The sequence below is a fragment of the Paroedura picta genome, chromosome 5 (genome assembly GCF_049243985.1).
Source record: "Paroedura picta isolate Pp20150507F chromosome 5, Ppicta_v3.0, whole genome shotgun sequence".
Taxonomy (NCBI): domain Eukaryota; kingdom Metazoa; phylum Chordata; class Lepidosauria; order Squamata; family Gekkonidae; genus Paroedura; species Paroedura picta.
In genome coordinates this window covers 83,798,754-83,818,620 of record NC_135373.1, presented here as the reverse complement: position 1 = coordinate 83,818,620, position 19,867 = coordinate 83,798,754, and the positions used below count along the sequence as shown (strand labels likewise).

Below are 19,867 nucleotides of genomic sequence, written 5' to 3'. Positions count from 1 at the left end.
ATCAAGTTTAAAGTTTTGGTTCTTACCTTCAAGGGCATTCACAGCCTGGGTCCCACTTACCTGAAGGACCACTTGTCTCCTTATGCCCCCTGCAGAGCCCTTCACTCTGCAGATTTGAATGTGTTTGGTTGTTCCTGGTCCCTGGGAGGCTTGCCTAGCCTCAACCAGCACCAGAGCCTTTTTGGTCCTGGCTTCAAACTAGTGGAATGAGCTCCCAAATGAGCTGAGGACCCTGACAGAGCTATCACAGTTCTGCAGGGCCTGCAAGATGGGGCTCTTCTGCCAGGCAGTGGGTTGATGCCAGGCTAGGAAGATCAGGTCCCTCCCTATATAGGCACAATGTGCTGGTTTTCTAGGCAGGAGTTACCCCACCCCAAGACAGCAGTGTGGGGCTGTATGTGCTACCATCGGGTGTGGGTAGTAAGGGAGGGGAGGTTTTTAGATGGGGTTTTTCCACCAGTTATAGGGTTGTATTTTTGTAACTGTATTTTATATGGTTTTATAATTTTTTTGTAAACCACCACTAACTCTCATGACCCAGGAGTGGCAGTCAATAAATAACTGTAACTATAAATAAATAGACTGAAATAGGTCTAATCTGTCTCCTCCGCCTGAATATGTATAACCACCATTCATTTCGGTGCCTTGCCAAGTTAGCCACTAGGTTGTATTTTGATCATTCAGACTGCCTTGAGAAGAAGAAGAAGAAGAAGAAGAAGAAGAAGAAGAAGAAGAAGAAGAAGAAGAAGAAGAAGAAGAAGAGGAAGAAGAAGAAGAAGAAGAAGAAGAAGAAGAAGAAGAAGAGTTGGTTCTTATATGCTGCTTTTCTCTACCCGAAGGAGGCTCAAAGCTGCTTACAGTCGCCTTCCCTTTCCTCTCCCCACAACAGACAGCCTGTGAGATGGGTGAGGCTGAGAGAGCCCTGATATCACTGCTCGGTCAGAACAGTTTTATCAGTGCTGTGGTGAGCCCAAGGTCACCCTGCTGGCTGCATGTGGGGGAGTGCAGAATAGAACCCGACATGTCAGATTAGAAGTCGCACTCTTAATCACTACACCAAACTCAGAGTGGTCAAAACTACAGCCTTAAAATTGACAATATTTTAAAAGCAAATTCATTAGAGTAACAAAAATATTTTATTAATGCACACATTTGATACTTATATCTATGACAGAAACTAATTAGTTAACTATTATTCTAGGGAAAAGGAAATTAATTTTTAAAGAATTGTAATACATGAAGATTACTTTTTACAATGCCAGATAAATTCTCTACTGATGTAAATCATTCACTGAATGCTTCTTCTCTTTTTTTCCTGAAACAGATAAAATATAATCCTTCACCCAAGTCAGAGAAAGGGTATAATGGCAGCAACAATGCATTTTGGTAGATTTCAGGTTGCCATCAAGACAAATTCTACTAGAAAAAAAATAATAAAAGGAAATAACACAAAACTGCAATAACTACTCATGACAGGATTGGATTTTCTAGGATTTACTTCCCCCATAGAAGAATTTTCAATTGTCCAGCCAAAAGCATGTATAAATTTACCAATTTCCCTATCATATTCAAATGCAAAGCGATTTCTTCTCATGTTCACACAGAAAGTTTTCTTTCTTTGCCTGAAAACAGAAAAATAATAATAGAGACTTATTCTAATGAGACTATGGGAAGATGTTACACCCCATGTGGTATTAATTAAAAGTTTCCTTTTTGGTTTATTCGGAGCCCTTAACTGAGAAGAGAGAGATGAAAGGGTATTTTTGAAAGGAAAATGAAGTCATATCTCTCTCCATGCTGAGACAGCATGGTATTTTATGTTGGGCTAGACGGATCAAGTAGGCTGTAGTGTCAATATTAGATGCCAAAATAATAATGAAATAAATCAATGTTTAAAAAGACTACTGCTAGAACTTTTAATAATTTCCCCCTTTTGTGCATTATGAGTCTTACAAACTGTCAGAACATATTTACTGACAGAGATGAACACTTTGATGGGCAGTTTTAAGTCAAAGCTTTTCACAACCTTAATCACAGCCTTCATTTATTAGTAATAGTATCCCGTCCATGAAGGAGATAGGCAGTAGAGAGACCATTCATCAGGGTCTAAAGCTACATATTTTGAGATTCCCTGAGAATTTAGTTTAATGAAGTTTTAGTTTAATGGCTTCTTGTTAATATTTATTTTTACTCCTGAACAAGCTTGCTGAGAACAAGGGTTTAAAAAGAAAATTATAGTCTGCAGATATTTTAGTGTTAAGCTAGTTTCAGTTTCCAAGATAAGTGATGAATTCATCCAGAGCATGGAATGCTGTAATGTGATGAATTGTTTTGGTTCATTTAAGGAAAGAAAGTATACCTACATGGCTCCTGGGATTCTACAGATAAACCTCTACTGAAATGCTTCTCCCACATATCTCTAGCAACTATGATGATGACTATTTTTAAAGGTATCATGATTTTTATAAAGAGAGGCATCTATGGGGAAGAAAAAGCAGCCTTTTCCTAAAATACCTCAAATAAGGAAAGAGGAGAATTCAATGTGATTGCCAGCACTGATGTAGTCTGCCTTGACTCATCCAATGAAGTTGTCATCGCAGCCAAACTTTTATAAAGTGAGCAAATGGGAGAAGGCCACCGTGCCCTATGAAATGCTTTCTCAGCGTTGAGCGAGGTAGTGATTGCTAAGGCATTAGACACTTGGTATTTTATGGATGAAAAGGGAAATCACTCACCAGCAATTGCTGTTGTCATAGTCTTCTCTGCTCTGACATTCAAGGACAGAAAGCATGTCAACCTGCAGAAGTGGGAAGCAAAATCCCCAACTCCAGGCCCCAACTCCAATGCACATTCTTTAGTATAAGATTTTGTAAAAGTTTTTGAAACTTTTTTTTTTTACAAATGGTAAGACATTTTCCAAAATCAGTAAATTAAATTTTATTTATTAATTTAGAAAAATAAAACAACTGGGTGAGGTAAGTTTAAACCCTTCTCTTTCCTCTTAGCTTGCTTCTCTCTGTTATTTCAAGTTTTAAAAAAATCCAGGATTGTTTCATTGTTATTGGGGGCTGGCTGAAAGCGAAATACTTCAAGCAAGGGATCATATGAAAGGATGCAGGACAAAGAAGTAACTTGGTTTTGTTTATTTTATTATTATTTATTAAATTTATTACTCGCCTCTCCCTGAAGGAGCATTTCCATGCTCCACTATGGTAAAAAATAGGCTTCCCTATTTCAGATTTACACTTGAATAGATGACACGTAAATGTTGTGGTTCAGTTGTCAAGTTTTGTCTGGCCCTAAGTAAATTCATGGAACACTATGCAGAAAGTTTTGAGTACTCCAAACTGATTCCACAAAGTTGGTTAAAATATTTTATAGTTTTACACAAATTAGCCCAATCCTGTCAGAGCTTAAAAGCTAAGGATGGCAGGTAAGCAGAGTTAGTACTTGCATGAGACACCACCAAGGAAGACTGAGGCTGCTATTCAAAAAGGTCAATGGAAAGCCACTTCTGCTCACTTCTGCCTTTAAAACACATGAGGTGGAACGTCATATGGTTGCCATGAGTCTGTTGCTATTTGATGGCATATTTTACCTTTCATAGATAGAGTTACTTGGAACAGTATTTCTTTTATTTGGATTAACAAAGATAAACATTTGAAAGTCTGATGGGAATAACCCGAAAATGCACTACCCATGTTCCAAAGCATATGACTTTAGAACAGAAAATACATGTGCAAACTGCTTCCATCCTCATAATTTATTTTCTTGCTTTTGAAGTTACCGTTTGGACCCATTATGCATGGGGGTTTTAGCGCACATTCGGGATGGAATGGCGGCGACTAAAATCACTGATAACGCATGGAGGCAGCTGCAACCGGACACAGTTCGATGCATGCCGCCGAAAAAGCCGCGTGACTGAAACGCGGAAGAAAGCGCAGCTTCCGGGTGACCGGGGTGCAACCAGAAGCGGCACCCGGATCGCCACGTACATAATCGGTTACTCTGGGTTTTGCTGCCGTCGCACCCCGCCCTGTGCATAACCGGTGTGCGTCGCGTCTTTCCCCTCCGCGTTTTCCATGTGACCTGAAATCGCCGTTTCGGCGGCCGTGCATAATGGGCCACATACGCACATATAAGCCGAGTTTTCCAGCACTGTTTTTAGCACTTAAAAGACCTCATCGGCTTATATGCGGGTAATTGATTAACAGCTTGCCCCCAGCCAGCCAATCGCAGCATTGCACCTGCAACCTGAGCTCTTTGCAAGTGAGCGAGTGGCCTCCAGTTAACCTTTGCCCTTCTGCAAAGATCTTAAAAACTAAGCTCTTTGCAAGTGAGCTAATTGCTTCCAGCTAACCATTGCCTTCTGCAAAGATATTGAAAGCTTACTCTGGCAGCTTCTAGGACATCAATGGTTTGACTGAGGGATTCTGATATTTTTCCCCCTTCTTTTCCTAATCACTTCTTTCAAACTATTCTTTTGGTTTCTGGGGGTGGGGTGGGTTTTGGGGTTCTTTGGGATGTACTGTTTTTTCAATGTTTCTTCTTTTATTTGAGAGGCAGCATTGTTTGCCTTTTCTTCTTGGGGTTGTGTTTCTTTTAAAAGTTGATTTTTACAGTTCTTTCAGTGTTTTGTTCTGGGGGGCACTGTAGCCCCCAGTTTGGTAACTGTTGTACTTGTTGTAGTAGGTTGCCAACTTTGAGGACTATTGTTCTGCTCTGGTTTGCTGGCCTGGGGGGGGCACTATTTGGTTCTTCTGTCAGAGCTGTTCTCACAGAGCAGTTCTGTCAGTGCTCTCTCAGGGTGTCTTTTTTTCCTTTCTTTTTATAGATACTGGGCTAAAGTTCATACTGTTTTGTTGTTTTGCTTTTCATATGTGGTGAAGTATTAATTAAAATTGTTGAGTTATTAAAAAGGGTAAAATTGACATCTTTAGGCAACAGAAAACCAACTGAAGAACTTCAGCAATCAACAGCCACATAAGCAAAATAGAATGGACAGCCCTAATGGTTATGGGGGCAAAGGAAGCCTTGAAGGATAGCTACTGGACAAAAGCAATACTGGAAGATGACATTGGTGGAGGATCTTTCATAGACAATGGTACAGCCACTTTAACTAACCCTGATTGGTACTGAGCAGAAGAAGGCAATGGCAGACCTCCTGATCATCTCTTACCTCAAAAACCTTATGTTAAGATAATACAAAACACACAAAAATATACAGTGCTGGAAACCCCAGGTTGGATGGCACTCAATCAGCTACTGGGGAAGAGCTGGGAGGAACTATGACTAGAACTCGTCTTAATGAGATTACAGTAATCCACAGCATAGTATTCTCTTCTGCTATGTATCAATGTGAAAGTTTGACAATACAGAAACCTGATTCCTTTGAAATGTGGTGTTGGAGGAGAGCTTTACGGATACAGCCAAAAGGATAATAGGTGGGTTCTAGATCAAATCAAGCCGGAAGCTAAAAGAAGTGAACAGAGGCTTTTATATTTTGTTCACATTATGAGAAGACGAGAGTCATTGGAAAAGACAATAACAATACAGAAAGTCGAAGGGAGGAGGAGTCAACATGAGAAGGACTGACTCAAGGAAGTCCTGGTCCTCAGTTTGTGAAACCTGAGAAAAATTGTTAATTGACAGCACGTAACACATACACACATTATGTTAATATGAGAATGATCGAACACTGTACAATTATTCAGAAATATACCATCCAAACCAAAATGTAGCCATGGTCAGTACTGTCACTAGAACATAAACTTCCACTGCATGTACTAGGAGTCTTGTGAAATGCTGAACCACTTCAGTAGGTTTTTGAAGCTGTTATCATTTAAGCAATTAATTTTATATTAGTTACTTGTTTTGGTCAGCCATTTCTTTAAACATTTATAAGATACAGAAGTTTGGATTTTGTATATTTTAATTGCATATATTTAATTACAGTTTGATGTATGAAATTTCACTATCACCTTGTTCACGTTATTTAAAATTCATCCTTTTTTTCTTCTTTGGACTATTAAATTATGATACAAGATATTTGGAATGTCATTTACATAGCAATGAACATTAACTTCATTGAATAGTTATTCTCAAATAAGTCCTCTTTTCAAGACAGCTTCTAAGACAAAATTATGCTGTTTTTGTTGAAATTATTATGGGCAGAACAAATGACTCTGGTACAATGAAGATAAAATCCAGATTATGGTCAATGTAGTCTATGACATTTCACTATGCTAAAATTATCAAGAGCTGCCAGATATTTTTGCATTTATAATTAGAAAGAATTAATTGTAATTCAAAATGTGCACTTTAAAAAAAATCAAATAATGTTTATTACATTTATTTGCTTAGGTGAATCAAGAAGATGTCAGCATGGATCAGATGTCAGGCAGATGTCAGCTTGGATCAAAGGGTTATTTTGTGTTTTCATAGTGCAATTGTTAATAAAAATGTAAGTGTCAAAATGCATGAAAGTAGCTTTTAACAAAGAGAAATACTAGCCTGAAAATAGCTGAATCCTGTACTTAAAGGTACCACAAAAACATTTTCTAAGTTACAAAGTATAGATTCTATAATTTTAATCAGTGTTGCAACTGAAATGCAATGTAGTAATAATAATAATAAAGTGGCTTTATATGGGGAGAAATAGCTTTTGCAGGAAAGTTTTGTGTTCTGTCACTACCATGAAATAATAACAGATCAAGAGATAGAACTTACTTGAGCTTTAATTTGTGACATGCATGATCTTATTTCGTTTGCAGTAAATACAGATTGCACTTTTGAAACAGTATAAAATGATTTCACGCCAACTGACTCCTTTACTTGAATGTCTGATACTTGCATACATCATTTGCCATTTTCAATGATTTCTGATAATATATCATGAGCATAAAAAGCTACCATATTTAATCACACCTTTTGTCCAGCAAAGCAAGGCAGCATCTCTGCCAACATCCAGCAGTTTAAGAGTTCAATTCAGTTTATTTCCATATATAATTAGCTTGGTAAAAACACATTTTCAACAAGACCTACAATTTTTAAAAAGCATGCTTACCATATTCCAGCCAGGATAAAGATAGTCAGTTCCAACAAATTCAAAATAGTGAGCAAAGCCTTCTTTCAGCCACACGTCTTCCCACCACACTGGAGTCACAAGGTCACCAAACCACTAAAAGAGAAGTTCTATTAAATGATGCTTATCAAGTACCATTTATTCACATTCTATTTCTAAAATGAAGTTAGACAAAGTTTCCACAACTACTGATTCTTGTATCACTGCACAGATTAGTGATGACACAGACCTAACCATACTAACACTAAGATCTGTCAAATTATCCTTCCAGAAAAATTGCTTGGGAAAGCAGTTAGACTGGAGAACAGTAGTCCCTTAGAGACCAACAAGATATTCTGGGTATAAGCTTTTGAGAAGAAAAGCAGCCTTTGTCAGACACAAATAGAAAAGCAGTAACAGTACAAAAAGATTCATGCATTCCCCCTAATGTTTTATCATTGAAAACTGATGTCTTGAGTTCTTATTAGTACTGGATAGTAAAAAGACAAGCTCCCTCTTTTTCCTGTCTTTTTAAACGCACAGAACTAAAAAACAGCACAATGATGACTAAGATTCCATCATAATTTATTCATAACTCCATAAACCCAAAAGAATAAGAGTACTATGGGACATCGATAATTAGGAAATGACAGAAAACCTCATATATTATCATTGACAAGTTCATAGGATAAGATAAGAATGTCCTATTTCCCTGACAGGGAAATATTAGACAATACAGGAAGCAGTTACTGGATATTCAGCAAGGGCAGTGTTTCTCAACCTTGGGGTTGGAATCCTATTTGGGGTTACCTGGCCCCTTCCTCAGGGTCCCCAAGTTGCCAGCCACAGCAGCAGCGGGCAGCGGTGGCAAGTGGTGGCATGTGGAGGCAGCAGCCAATGGCCTGTGAAGGTGGGCGGAGGTGGAGGCCATGCCTCCACACCGCCTTGATTGTTGTGTACATGCATGTGCATGCCACCTATGCACATGCATTTCCAGCACCCCACTGGGTCCTTCTGCAGCTGCCCAGCCTGCCTGGAGAGTTGTGCCAGCGCCTGCCGAGGAATGCGGCGAAACGCTTCACTCAGCTCTTTTAGAGCTGGCAAGAAAGCGACCCACTCCTCCCCCCCGGGACCAAAGTTGCCCTATCCCGCCTGACTTTGTCTGGCAAGTCCCACATGCTCTGCAGCAGGACCGCTGCAGAATACCCCCCCCCTCATGGTTAAAAGAAGGGAGAAAGGAGAGAAGCAGTGAGCCAAGGGAGCAAGATGCCTGCCCAAGCCTGGCCCAGAGTGGGACAGCGAGCAACATGGATGTGGCGGTGGTGGCAGTAGCCCCCTCCCCTGGGCAGGGCCCTCACCCCCCTCCAAATCACCTCCTGCAGGGGGTCGCCCATGGCCACAGCTGGGAGGACCAGCAGAAGCAACTCTGCAGCGCTAGGTGGCAGCTCCTCCTGCTGGGTCCCTGCTGGGCTTTGGCACTGAAGTTGGGGTCGCGGCGAAGAAAAGGCTGAGAACCACTGAGAGAAACTAGATTCTTTCTTTGTAAGTTACATTATGATACCTGATGTATCAAACCCAGGGGCATGAAATCCATGGCAAGTGAAACTGAATTTTGAACCATTTTATATTTTAAGAATTAACCATGAGAGAAACATTGTTTTACTTTTTGAGCATTTCTGATTAGCTCTCAAGTTAGGCTCTTAAATTAGGTTTATGCTGCCTCCATTGCATCTGCGAGCTCCCACCCTGCACAATTAATTTGGGTAGTTCAGTCTCTTACCACCCTCGAAGGAAGGTGCCAAAATTCTAGAAGATGGGATTTAAATTGCGATGCATTTGCAAACTATTTCACGGATAAAGTCTTGTCACTCTGCTATGACCTCCCCTCTATGCTTCATATAGAAAGGGAACTGAAAACCCCTTAGCGACCTCAGGAGGAAGTGTTTGATGGCTTCAGCCAGTTTTTGGTATCCAAAGTGGACAAGTTGCTAAGCTCAATAAGGGTGACTACGTGTCCTTTTGACCCCTGGCCCTCCTGGTTACTCAAATCAAATTACTGGAGGGTAGGGAGTACTCTCCATGAGATAATCAATCTCTCCTTGACATCTGGGGAGTTCCTGGAGAGGCTTAAAGAGGCAGTAGTTTATCCCTTGCTGAAGAAACCATTCCTTGATCCCCACGATCCAGCCAATTGCCACCCTGTTTCGCATTTAGCATTTCTGGGGAAGGTTACTGAAAGGGCCACCCTGTTTCGCATTTAGCATTTCTGGGGAAGGTTACTGAAAGGGCCACAGTAGATCAGCTTGGAAGAAACTTCAGCACTTGATCCATTCCAGTCTGACTTCTGACCTGGCTATGGGGTGTTGGTTGGCCTGCCAGACAATCTCTAGTGCCAGCTGGATAGAGATGATTCGGCACTGATGATATTGTTCTGTCAGCTGCATTTGACAGAGCCAACCACAAGTTGTTAGCCCACCACCTTGCTAGAACTGGTATTTTTGGGACAACACTTCAGTGGCTCATCTCCTTTCTCCAGAACAGGAAACAAAGGGTGGCAGTGAGAGACACAATACTACCATCTTCTTTGTGGGGTTCCTCAATGTGTGGTACTCTCCCCCATGCAATTTTACATATTTATGCGCCCTCTGATCCTGCTGGTCTGGAGTTTGGGACTGGGTTGTCACAAGTATGCTGGTGACACCCAGCTTTATCTCTTGATGGAAGGCTGCCCTGACTCCCCTGTCCCCCAGAATCACTTGCCAGTTGTTTGAAAGCAGTGATGGTCTGGCTCAAACAAAGCTGGCTGAAAACCCTTCCAAAGACAGAGATATTGTGCCTGGGTAGAAAGTAGTCAGACAAGGATGCGCGATTACCTCACCTGGACAGAGTGCAATTGAAGTTCTTGCACTCAGCCAGGAATTTGAACATGATCATAGATGCCTCCTTATCAATGGAGGCACAGATCACAAAGGTAGCCCAGCTGACATTTTACCATCTACACCAATCATAGCTACTAGGGCCCTTTCTGTCCCCAGAACACCTGGCTACAGTGATCCATGAAAGGACCATCTCCAGATTAGATTTCTGTAACTTATTCTATGTGGGTCTTCCCTTGTCCTTGATACAGAAATTACAGTAGGTGAAAAATGCAGCTTGTGTGCATGTGCGTTAGCGCCACCTGGTGGCAAAAACGTGCATGCGCGGAAACTGTGCAGGCATGCAACTGCCGTGCGTGTGTGCAGCACCCAGGCCGTCGGTTCACCCCTCACCCCCGGAGGTCATCCCTGACCTCAGATAGGTTGGGGACCGCTGATCTATACGATACACTAGACACTCTCTGATAAGACACTTTCTATTACTGGCCACAGTTTGTAAATTACAATTCCTATCAAAGAAATCAGAGGACCGAGAAAGTATTTTTTAAGTGAATCCATAGCCTAACATAAGTGACCCTTAAATCTTGCTGTATTACTGAAAGAAAGAAAAATACATTAACCCATGCTTCCCAATAAGCGTTTTGGTCTCTTCTCTGCAAGCAGAACAAATTGTATCTGGGTCGTTGTGTATCCTGCCATGAGCTGGTTTGCCGAGAGTGGTGGGTAACAAATTGAATTAATAATAAATAAATAAATACTTAAGTAAATAGATAAATAAATAAATAACACTATTAATGTAAACCTAACCTGTTATACCCTTCTTAGGTTCACTGAAGCCATTGGGCTGAAGCCATTTGGCACATGCACACAAAAGGATCTAACACTTCTTAGGATTGCAATGTATCCTTCTTAAATTTCCAAAATTGTTTCTCTTACTAATTATATAGATATCCTAACCAACTTTCAAGTATTACAAGAATGTTTGAGCCATCCCTTCTAACCCTGTCATTACAACTACTGTTACCATGTATACCATAAGGCCAAAAGAACATGTTGCAGCAAATAAATGCACAAGATACAGAATAATGATGTTGTACCGACATTTGCCAGGACATTGCTCCAGAAAAGTGGGTATTTAAGGCTTTATAATTGTTTGAATCTGAATTCTGCTTCTTTTTTCTTTTTTTACTATATTTACTATGTCTGATCAATTCAAAAGACAGCCTTGTTTTGTCAGGTGATAGATAATAATAATATAAATTATTAATTTCTTGAAAACTAATTAAGTAATGGAAATGAAAGTATTTACAAATCCATATAATTCATGCCTGGCAAGTGCCATAGATGTTTCTTCTCTTATACACAGGAGGGAATGCCTCCTCTGATATGGTGTGACTCATTTATACATAAACTCAAAAACAGGAAGAGATTGTTTTTTCTTCATAACTATTCTTTTGTTTATATGCAAATTCTGTATCCTGATCAATCGCTTAATTAACTAAGAGCTATTTAATCAAATATAGTATTAGTCAGAGTTTACAGTAGCCAAATAAACTTACTGCAATTTCACTTAAAGCCTAAGTCAATATGAATACTATATAAAGCCATCAAATACAGTGGAGCAGAGGAGTATTTATGTCATTAAGACACACACACATTAGGGAAAAATTACAAATTCAGAAGTAGAAGAAAAATTCATATTAATACATTGTGAAATTAATATTTAACTAATGTGTTGAAAGCTTTCCAGTTAACTAAAAGCTACCATACAAAAGATATATTTAATAGATGAAAATTAGAAAACTTTACACTTAAGAATGAATTGTATAGATTTAATTCCCTTTCCATCAAAATCTAATGTGGCTCTTAAGCCATGCACCAACATATGATGGAGGGTATGTTTGAAGCAGAAATTACTAGGCACAATTTTGTGTTCTGTGTTCAGAGGTCAGATTAACTAGGCATATTTATTTTTAGCCTTATAAAATATGAATCTGAATGGGCATAAGTAATCTACATATTTTTCCCTACCATCTAGAGCTGAATTCAGCAGGAGATTAGTCCGGGGGGGGGGGGAGGACTAGACATCTTGATCCCAGCAAATGACAGGTGCAAAATTGGAAAGAGGGTATTTTTTAATTAAATCTAATTGTACCACAGCAGGGATAGGAAAGCTTCAGACAGTCACAGAATCCTTGATCAGGCAGAATTGGAAGATAGCTTAAAATCCACAACTAATAAAAAGAACCTGAAACTTACTAATGAAATGGAAAATGGCTATTATACTGTGCCCACTTGGGTAGGAACAAACACTGTTAAATATAGATTTTGATTATCCAGGTACAGGATGGAGTAACACATATTTTAAAACATAATATATATAATCATAGAAAGTGATGGTCCCAAACTTACCTGGCCACAGGGCAAGGAGCAAGCAAAAGGGGAGTGATTCTCCTTCCTCTTCCCAGCTCCACGGCACCTAGAGTGCTGGTTTTGGCAGCAGCCCCTGGTCAACCTGGGGATGGCTGGGGGGGGGGGGCTGCTCTAGGAGGACCTGGAGAGTAGAATCTTAGCTCTGTCCCACCCCTCTCCTATTTAGGCAGCTCTGCTGCTGAAGCCACTCACAGTTGTCTCCAGCTTCCACAGAGGACATGTGCAGCAAAGACAATGAAGACCTGAAAGTGGCAGTTTTAGTGGCAATTGGCAGTAGTGGCATTCTTTGGCCATGACATTCTTTGGCTGCAATAGTGTGTTTTCATGACAACACCCTTTGCAGAAGCAGAACTGCGGCAGCAGTGTGGGAGCTGCAAAGGGTCATCTTCAGAGGTGGCTCTGAGTGGTCCATTTCCTTTGCATTTCCTGCCCACACCATTAATAGCTGCATTTTGGCATATGTAACCCTGGGTTGCCCCCTCATTTTCCTTTGGGAGTTGCAGTTTGGCAACCTCAGGAACAGTTACCTCAAGAGCAGTAGGCTAACCTTCCACAGGGGCCATGTTCAGGGGTCCATAATAAACAGCTGCAAATGGGATGGCGTAGCATATTTTTGTTTTATTTGTATTTTGTTATATACAATCCAGGGGAACCCCTGAGAGTTGCAAGTTGCCAAACCCCCCCCTTAAACGGCGATAGACAGAAACTGAGATTACATATAATTTAAAACAGAATATATATAATTACAGAAAACTGCTAAACTATTGTAAATGATCCCAAAACACCCAAACTCTAAGGCCCAGACATTAGTCAGAGATTACATTATACAGATCATGCTATTATGATGTGATAGTGTGAGCATTTTAAGTTGTCAGGAAGACTCTGCTATATTTCCAGTTAGCTCATAGGACTTTTATTAGAGTATTCTCAGTATTCAGTTTGAATGTATATCATCCTCTACTTTCTACAGTTAATCAAGAGTTGAAGAAAGCTCTGTTCATTAAATTCAGATAGCAATGATATCCTCTTGGCTATTTTGTGAATACTGAATATATGCTGATTGACTTGTAGGAATTAAAATATAGCAGCCAAATATATCTAATAACTAGAAATGAGAAGCATGACTGGTGGCACAACTGTTCTGGAATCCAGGTATAATCTTGCAATACAAGAGAAAGGATTTGGCATTATGTGATTAAACTTTAGGCTCATGTAGTTCCTCCTCCACTGCCTCTCCTTTCTCTTATGCTTCAGATTCAGTTAGTTAATTTCTGATTATCACAAACCATAGTTTGCTTTCACACACAAAACCCTGGCAAACTATTGTTTGCCTTCCAAACTAAAATTGCAACCAACATGCTTGGAGAGAATGAAGTCTGACAACTGGGAGGTGACGTCTCAATTGTAACTAACTGCCCAGAGGAGGATGGAAAGGAAACAGTGAAGCACTGGAGCACAAGGGTCATTAATTTTGTGCCAAAGCATGATATGTGAGCCAATAATTAGTTCCCAGATTGCACTGCTTCAAAACACCAAAACACCAAAGGCTGGAATCAAGAGCAGGATATTCTACAAAAACTAGCCTCTTTTCAGCAGTTTTCCAAGATGTAATCACATTGAGGATAAATGCAGGACTGAGACTAGTTATTGTAGAACCTTTCCAGACTAATACATTCATCTTCTCTAATTATTACTTATTTTATTGCTTAGTAGATTACCTGCATATGTAGGATTTTTATTGTTTGTTTATTAGTTGGCAAGCCTTAGAATTTTTTTGTGAAATGATGCAATAATATCCTCTTGGCTATCTTGTGAATACTGAAAAGAGGTGACCTGAAACTAGATCAATTTGGGGTGTATTTTTAGACTGCGACAAGGAGGAATGCCGATACAGCCATGAGGAATCCCTCCCCCCATTGCTGTGGATTCCCCTTGTGGTTCCATAGGAGGATCCTGACACAGTTTCTGAGCTTGGTGCTTCCTTCCACTTCCACCGTATGCCCACTAGTGTAAAATCTAGTGCAGCTCCTGAGCCCATCTCCCTCCTTCACTGTCACTGGACCCAGGCTGGCATGTTGCTGCCAGGCCCAGTATGGTTTTTGGTCTGCTGTGCCACCACCTCCAGGTACGGAGTGGCTCCCAACCTGCCATGACCACCATTGGGTTCAGCACAGCTTGCCAGTTGCTATACTGCTGATGCTGTCCAGCACAATGCAGCTCCTAGCACAGCTCCCAGCATAGCTCCCAGACTGCTACACCATCAATGCTGGGTCCAGCATGGCTTCTGGCCTGCTGTGCTACCAGAGGTGGGTGTGTTTTCTGCACTTTCACAGGGAATACTTATTAATTTTAAGAAAAATTTAAGCCCTCTCCTGTTTTTTTTAAAGTCCATTTTTTCTGCAAACCTAGCAAGCTCCACAAGTTTGCATGGATGTTAACATCCATGAAAGCCAAATCGACAGATTTAAGTGTCTGCACATGGAAGTTACATGATACTAATATTATATAGATGGTGGTTTGCTGAAGGGTATCTCTACCTGAGAAGAACCAGGATTCTAAATGCTTATTGATGATGGGATATTATCTTCCTTCACCGCTGACAGAAGTAGCTCTGTACAGGTCCTATTACCTGTGGTGGTAACAGTATTAACCAGCCATTAATGCTGCAGCTCCAATCTCTCTCTCTCTCTCTCTCTCTCTCTCTCTCTCTCTCTCTCTCTCTGACCTTTCCTGCACCAGGAATTTAGCCAGACTCACTGCTCACCCGGTCACAGGACTAATTCCCGCCTCTGCATGACATCAGTGCCAGTCCAGGGGTATTCCCAGACTTGCCCAACTCAGGCCCTCATTTGCCCCACAGCAAGGGAATGTGGATAAATATGCTTCCCCTTTTTTGCTCCAGGCATCAACGGGCCTATGTTGGGCCTGGGCCATGGGGCTGCAGAAGAATCGGACCATCCTGGCCTGACTCCTCCCAACCCTCACCCAATTACAGTGTCCTGGGAGATACTTTAAATGCCCCCAGGCAGCTCCACCATGCTACATAGTGCAGCAGAGCTGCTTGGAAATTTTTTATAAAGAACATGGTATTGCATTGTTACACAATATCATATTCTTACAAATATTGTTTAAGCCCATGTTGTCCTGCAGCATGGCAGAACCTTGCTGCCCTGGCTGCTGTGTGGGAGCACACATCTAGGATGAATGGGGTGCAGTGGGCCAAATGCTCCCCCATGCAGAGCCAAGGCAACCAGCCCAACCCAAAAACTGGGTGACAGCAAGACATAACTCCCGTACAGTAAACGTCTCTCTCCCTCTCTCTCTCCCTCTCCCCCCCCCTCTCTCTTTCTCTCTTTATATATATATATATATACACACACACACACACACACACATCATGGATCTCCCATAATGTGTAGTTTGGTTCATGGCAATTATATATCTATTTGCTACTAAGTTATCTAAACAAAGGACACAACTCAAACAAACAAAGTACTCCTGATTTTCATGGGGAAAATAATATGCTTAACAATGGAAACTTATGCACATTTTTCCTATTAGTTGGGAAATGAGCATAGTGGTTCCTATCCATTAAAAAGGTGATAAAACTAACCCACAAAATTACCACTCCATTAGTTTAGTAAATATTACATCTAAACTTTATGGAAAATTTCTGCTTCATAATTAGTTGACTGGGTTGCTGACAATCACATCATACATCTATCAGGCAGAATTTATTTAGCCTACTCCAGCATGAAAGGAACTATAGCATTTATCGATCTAGCCATAGCTTTTGACTCCATTGACAGATGCTGGATGAAGTTGACGAAAACTAACATCAGCAAACACCTTTTATTTCTGCTGTGCAAACTAAACTCAGACACCTACACAAAAATCAGGGTGGGCACCTAAGGATCCCTAAACAATGAAATTCTAGCAAGAAAAGGGGTAAAAAGCAGGGGTGTGTACTGGCCCCTTTGCTCTTCACCATTTACATTAATGACATGGTACAAAGTCTATCTGGCTCAGAATTTGTACCTCCCTCTGCATCCTGCTGTATGCAGATGATATGGCCTGACAACAGTCGGACTGAAAAGGCTACTTAACAACTTGGGTAATTACTGTAAGGAAGAGTCCCTTACCATCAACTGCACAAAGACAAAAGTAAGGGTCTTCAGGGGGAAAAACAATAAAAACAAAATCCTATGGAGCATACATAATATTCCCATTGAACAGTGTAGTACATTTAAATACCTTGGAATCATTTACAGTGAGACTCTAAATAGGAAAGCCCACCTTGAAACTATAAGGGCTTCAGGTTCAAAAACCATTGGATTCATCTTGAGATTTTACTATACCAGGGGAGAGTTTCTAGTAAATTCAGTCCTAAAGATTTGATAAGCAAGGTTATTCCTCACCTACTGTATGGCATTGATACTTGGGGCTGGTAAGAGCAAACACTTAACAGTTTGGAGCCTATTCAGAATGATTTTTAGATGAGTCTTGGCACTTTCAAAAGGGTCCTCTGCAGCCCTGATGAGGGGGGAACTTGGCCTCCCCTCAGTCAAAGCCCATGCCCACCTAGCCATATTGGAAGAAATATACAAAATATTTTGTATATTAAGTCGTCAATGCTTCAATCTCTTACTGAGCAAATAAAAGACTTGATATGACTTTTTAAACTTCCTTCCTTCCCCCTTATACTATACCAGATGATCTGCTGCATATATCAACCAACATTTCTGATGTGCATGATATTGGAGTGCATTATGATATTGATATTGATATGATATTGATATTATGATATCAATGATATTGATGTGCATTATAATGGAGATGCATTGGCTAATTACTCTTTAATCCTGCCCCTTGGTACAAAAAATTTTTAAAATATCATTCCAGAGCACTCTATTTAGTAAACATATCAGCACACAATCTCAAAATGGCATTAACAACTTTACAATTTGAAGCAATGCTATCAGCCATGTTTTCTGGGCATTACTCTCAAACACCTATGGTACAATGCCACTGTATATAAGGGAATTTAACTCTGGAAGATCTTCCCCATTATGTCTTGGCACCTAAGGAACCTAAGGACAGATTCCTTGCCAAAACAATACCAAATTCATATCTCACTTCTGATTCTGACAAACTTATCTGTTATCAGATACCGATTCTTATGTCTTACACAGGCTAGCACTTTTCACTCTGGCTGCCAGGAAGATTTGAGCTAAGGAACTCTCAAAAGAGCCCCCATCTTGATATATCAATAGTATGTATCTTATAGTAATACATTGTTTTATTCTCACTGTTTTTATGTTTTAACTGGAGAAATATTATTTTATTTTTGCATTCTCTTGTTTAAATTATGCTTTGTAGAGGCCTTTGGCCATATTCAATCAATATCTATCTAAACTGAATTACTCAGAAATCAGCTCTGCTGTAACCAGTGAGACTTACTATTAGATATGTATGCAGAGATTACAGCATGAATCTGTCCCATCCATTATTTACAAATTTACCTATAAACATGTCCACTGCAGATCTCCTCTTACACTAAATTCAAGAAGGGTAGGCATATTATTCTGCTATACCAGTGGTCCCCAACCTTTATTAGGCTGGGGACCGGCAGGGCATTGGGCCGCGCCCGCAGGGACCGCGCAGGCCACGCCCACGAGCCCCGCCCGGCCGCGCCCGCGGGCCGCACCCGCGAATCGGGCCGCACCCGCGAATCGGGCCGCACCCGCGAGCCGCACCCGCGGGCCGCACCCGCGGGCCGCACCCGCGGATCGAGCTGCGCCCGCGGGCCGCACCCGCGGGCCGCATCCGTGGATCGGGCCGCACCTGCGGGCCGCGCGGGGGCGGCCCGGCCCTGATTCCCTCCCCGCCCTCCCCGCAGTAGGAAGCTTTTACTGCGGGGGGGCGGGGAGAGGGAGCCGCGGCCCGGCGCCATGGCCTTTGCGGCCCGGCGCCGGGCCGCGGCCCGCAGGTTGGGGACCACTGTGTTATACAATGGCACTTTAAAACCTTATGCAACAATACAACTGATAAGCTTTAAATTGCCATGAGGCTCTTTATTCTCTTTGTGAGCCATTTCCCTTTTTGGGGAGAAATGTTACAAATTCCATTTTACCAAAAGGATCTCTTGAAACCTCAGAACCCAAGCATCATGAACATTACACAGGGAAATCTGTTAGATTCTAAAGTGAAGGTTATTGGTTTCACATGGAGAAAAACAGGTTTCCAAGTCCTATTGTAGTGTGATTCAACAGCATATGGATAATATCCTACAGGGGGTATCAAAGAAGATGTGTAGTTAGCATGATTGGATTAGGAATTTACTGGTATTTTTCCAATAATCTCTTCCTATGTACTGATTGGCTCAACTGGAGACTACCTGCTCTCTTTGAGCACTCTTCCTTCCGTTTGCCTCTAGAGGAAAAGGAAAACACAGTCAATTAGACTGTTAGGGCTATCTCCTCTCTACAAAGTTGTGTATCTTCTTAAAAAAATTATTTTATTCTTTAAGTATCCAGTGTTCTGCCCTTTGTATATTTATACTCTGCCAACAGGGTTCTGGGCCCAGTGTGAATATTTAGGTTGTACAATACAAGATAGGTGGTTTGAAAGGCAAAGAGAAGAAACATAAAAAGGAAGTTTCCTGCAAAATTTGGCATAACTACCATGGATAGGCTTACTGCAGGCAACTAATTTGGAAGGAGAGAATGAAAACCCAGCTCTATTTATTAAAAAAGACTATTAAGCATTAGACTGCTAGAGGAAGGCAATTTTTGTGACCATCTAGATTAGATGCTTAGTCTAGCTATACAGCTCCAAAGTGCTGGCAAAGAAATCTCAAAATAGGAGTTTTTCTGTTAAATATATTAAGTTTGACAAAGACTTATGAAAATACTGTATCACAAACTGAAGCAAATGACAAACTATCTCTCATTAAGTGACTTCTTGAAGAGACCTAGACCCATTATGCACGGGGCAGAACGCCGGCTCGGGCGGTGGCAGTGCTTTGGGGAAAATTCCCAATAATGCTCGCTGCCGCCCCCAGCACGGGCATGTCCCAGCCCTGGGCTACGGAAGGCCCACGTTATGCAAACGTGGGAACTTCCTCAGCTTCCTGGGTACGCCGGGCAGCAGCAGGGACTGAGGCGGGCCGGCACTGTGCATAATGGACAGCGCCGGGCCTTTTAGCCTGCCTGGCCCCGACCTACAGTATCCCTACAGTGGAGCCACGGAGCTGGTAGGGGCAACCCCCTGCCCCCGCCATAGTGTATGGAGAGGGCCCTGCCCCTCCCACTCCCCCCAGCCACTCCCCACCTTGCCACTGCCGCTTACCATGGCTGGCAGCATCCCGGGCCTCCTGGCTCTGGCGCAACACACGCACATGCTATTCCGGGGCAGCCCTGCACACCCCACCCCCATGCATACATGGGGAACGGCGCGGCGGCAGGGCGCAGTAGCTACCACTGTGCATAATGGG

The 19,867-nt window shown here is 41.6% G+C and overlaps 1 protein-coding gene across 2 annotated transcripts in view; it reads right to left on the bottom strand.

Moving 5' to 3' along the window:
* Positions 1-19,867, bottom strand: part of TRHDE (thyrotropin releasing hormone degrading enzyme) — a 309,348-nt gene that overhangs the window by 132,659 nt on the left and 156,822 nt on the right. For both annotated transcript variants that reach the window (XM_077338833.1, XM_077338834.1), the window contains exon 5: positions 7,067-7,180. In XM_077338833.1, the coding sequence (XP_077194948.1) occupies positions 7,067-7,180 (114 nt within the window). The remainder of the gene's footprint in view (positions 1-7,066; positions 7,181-19,867) is intronic.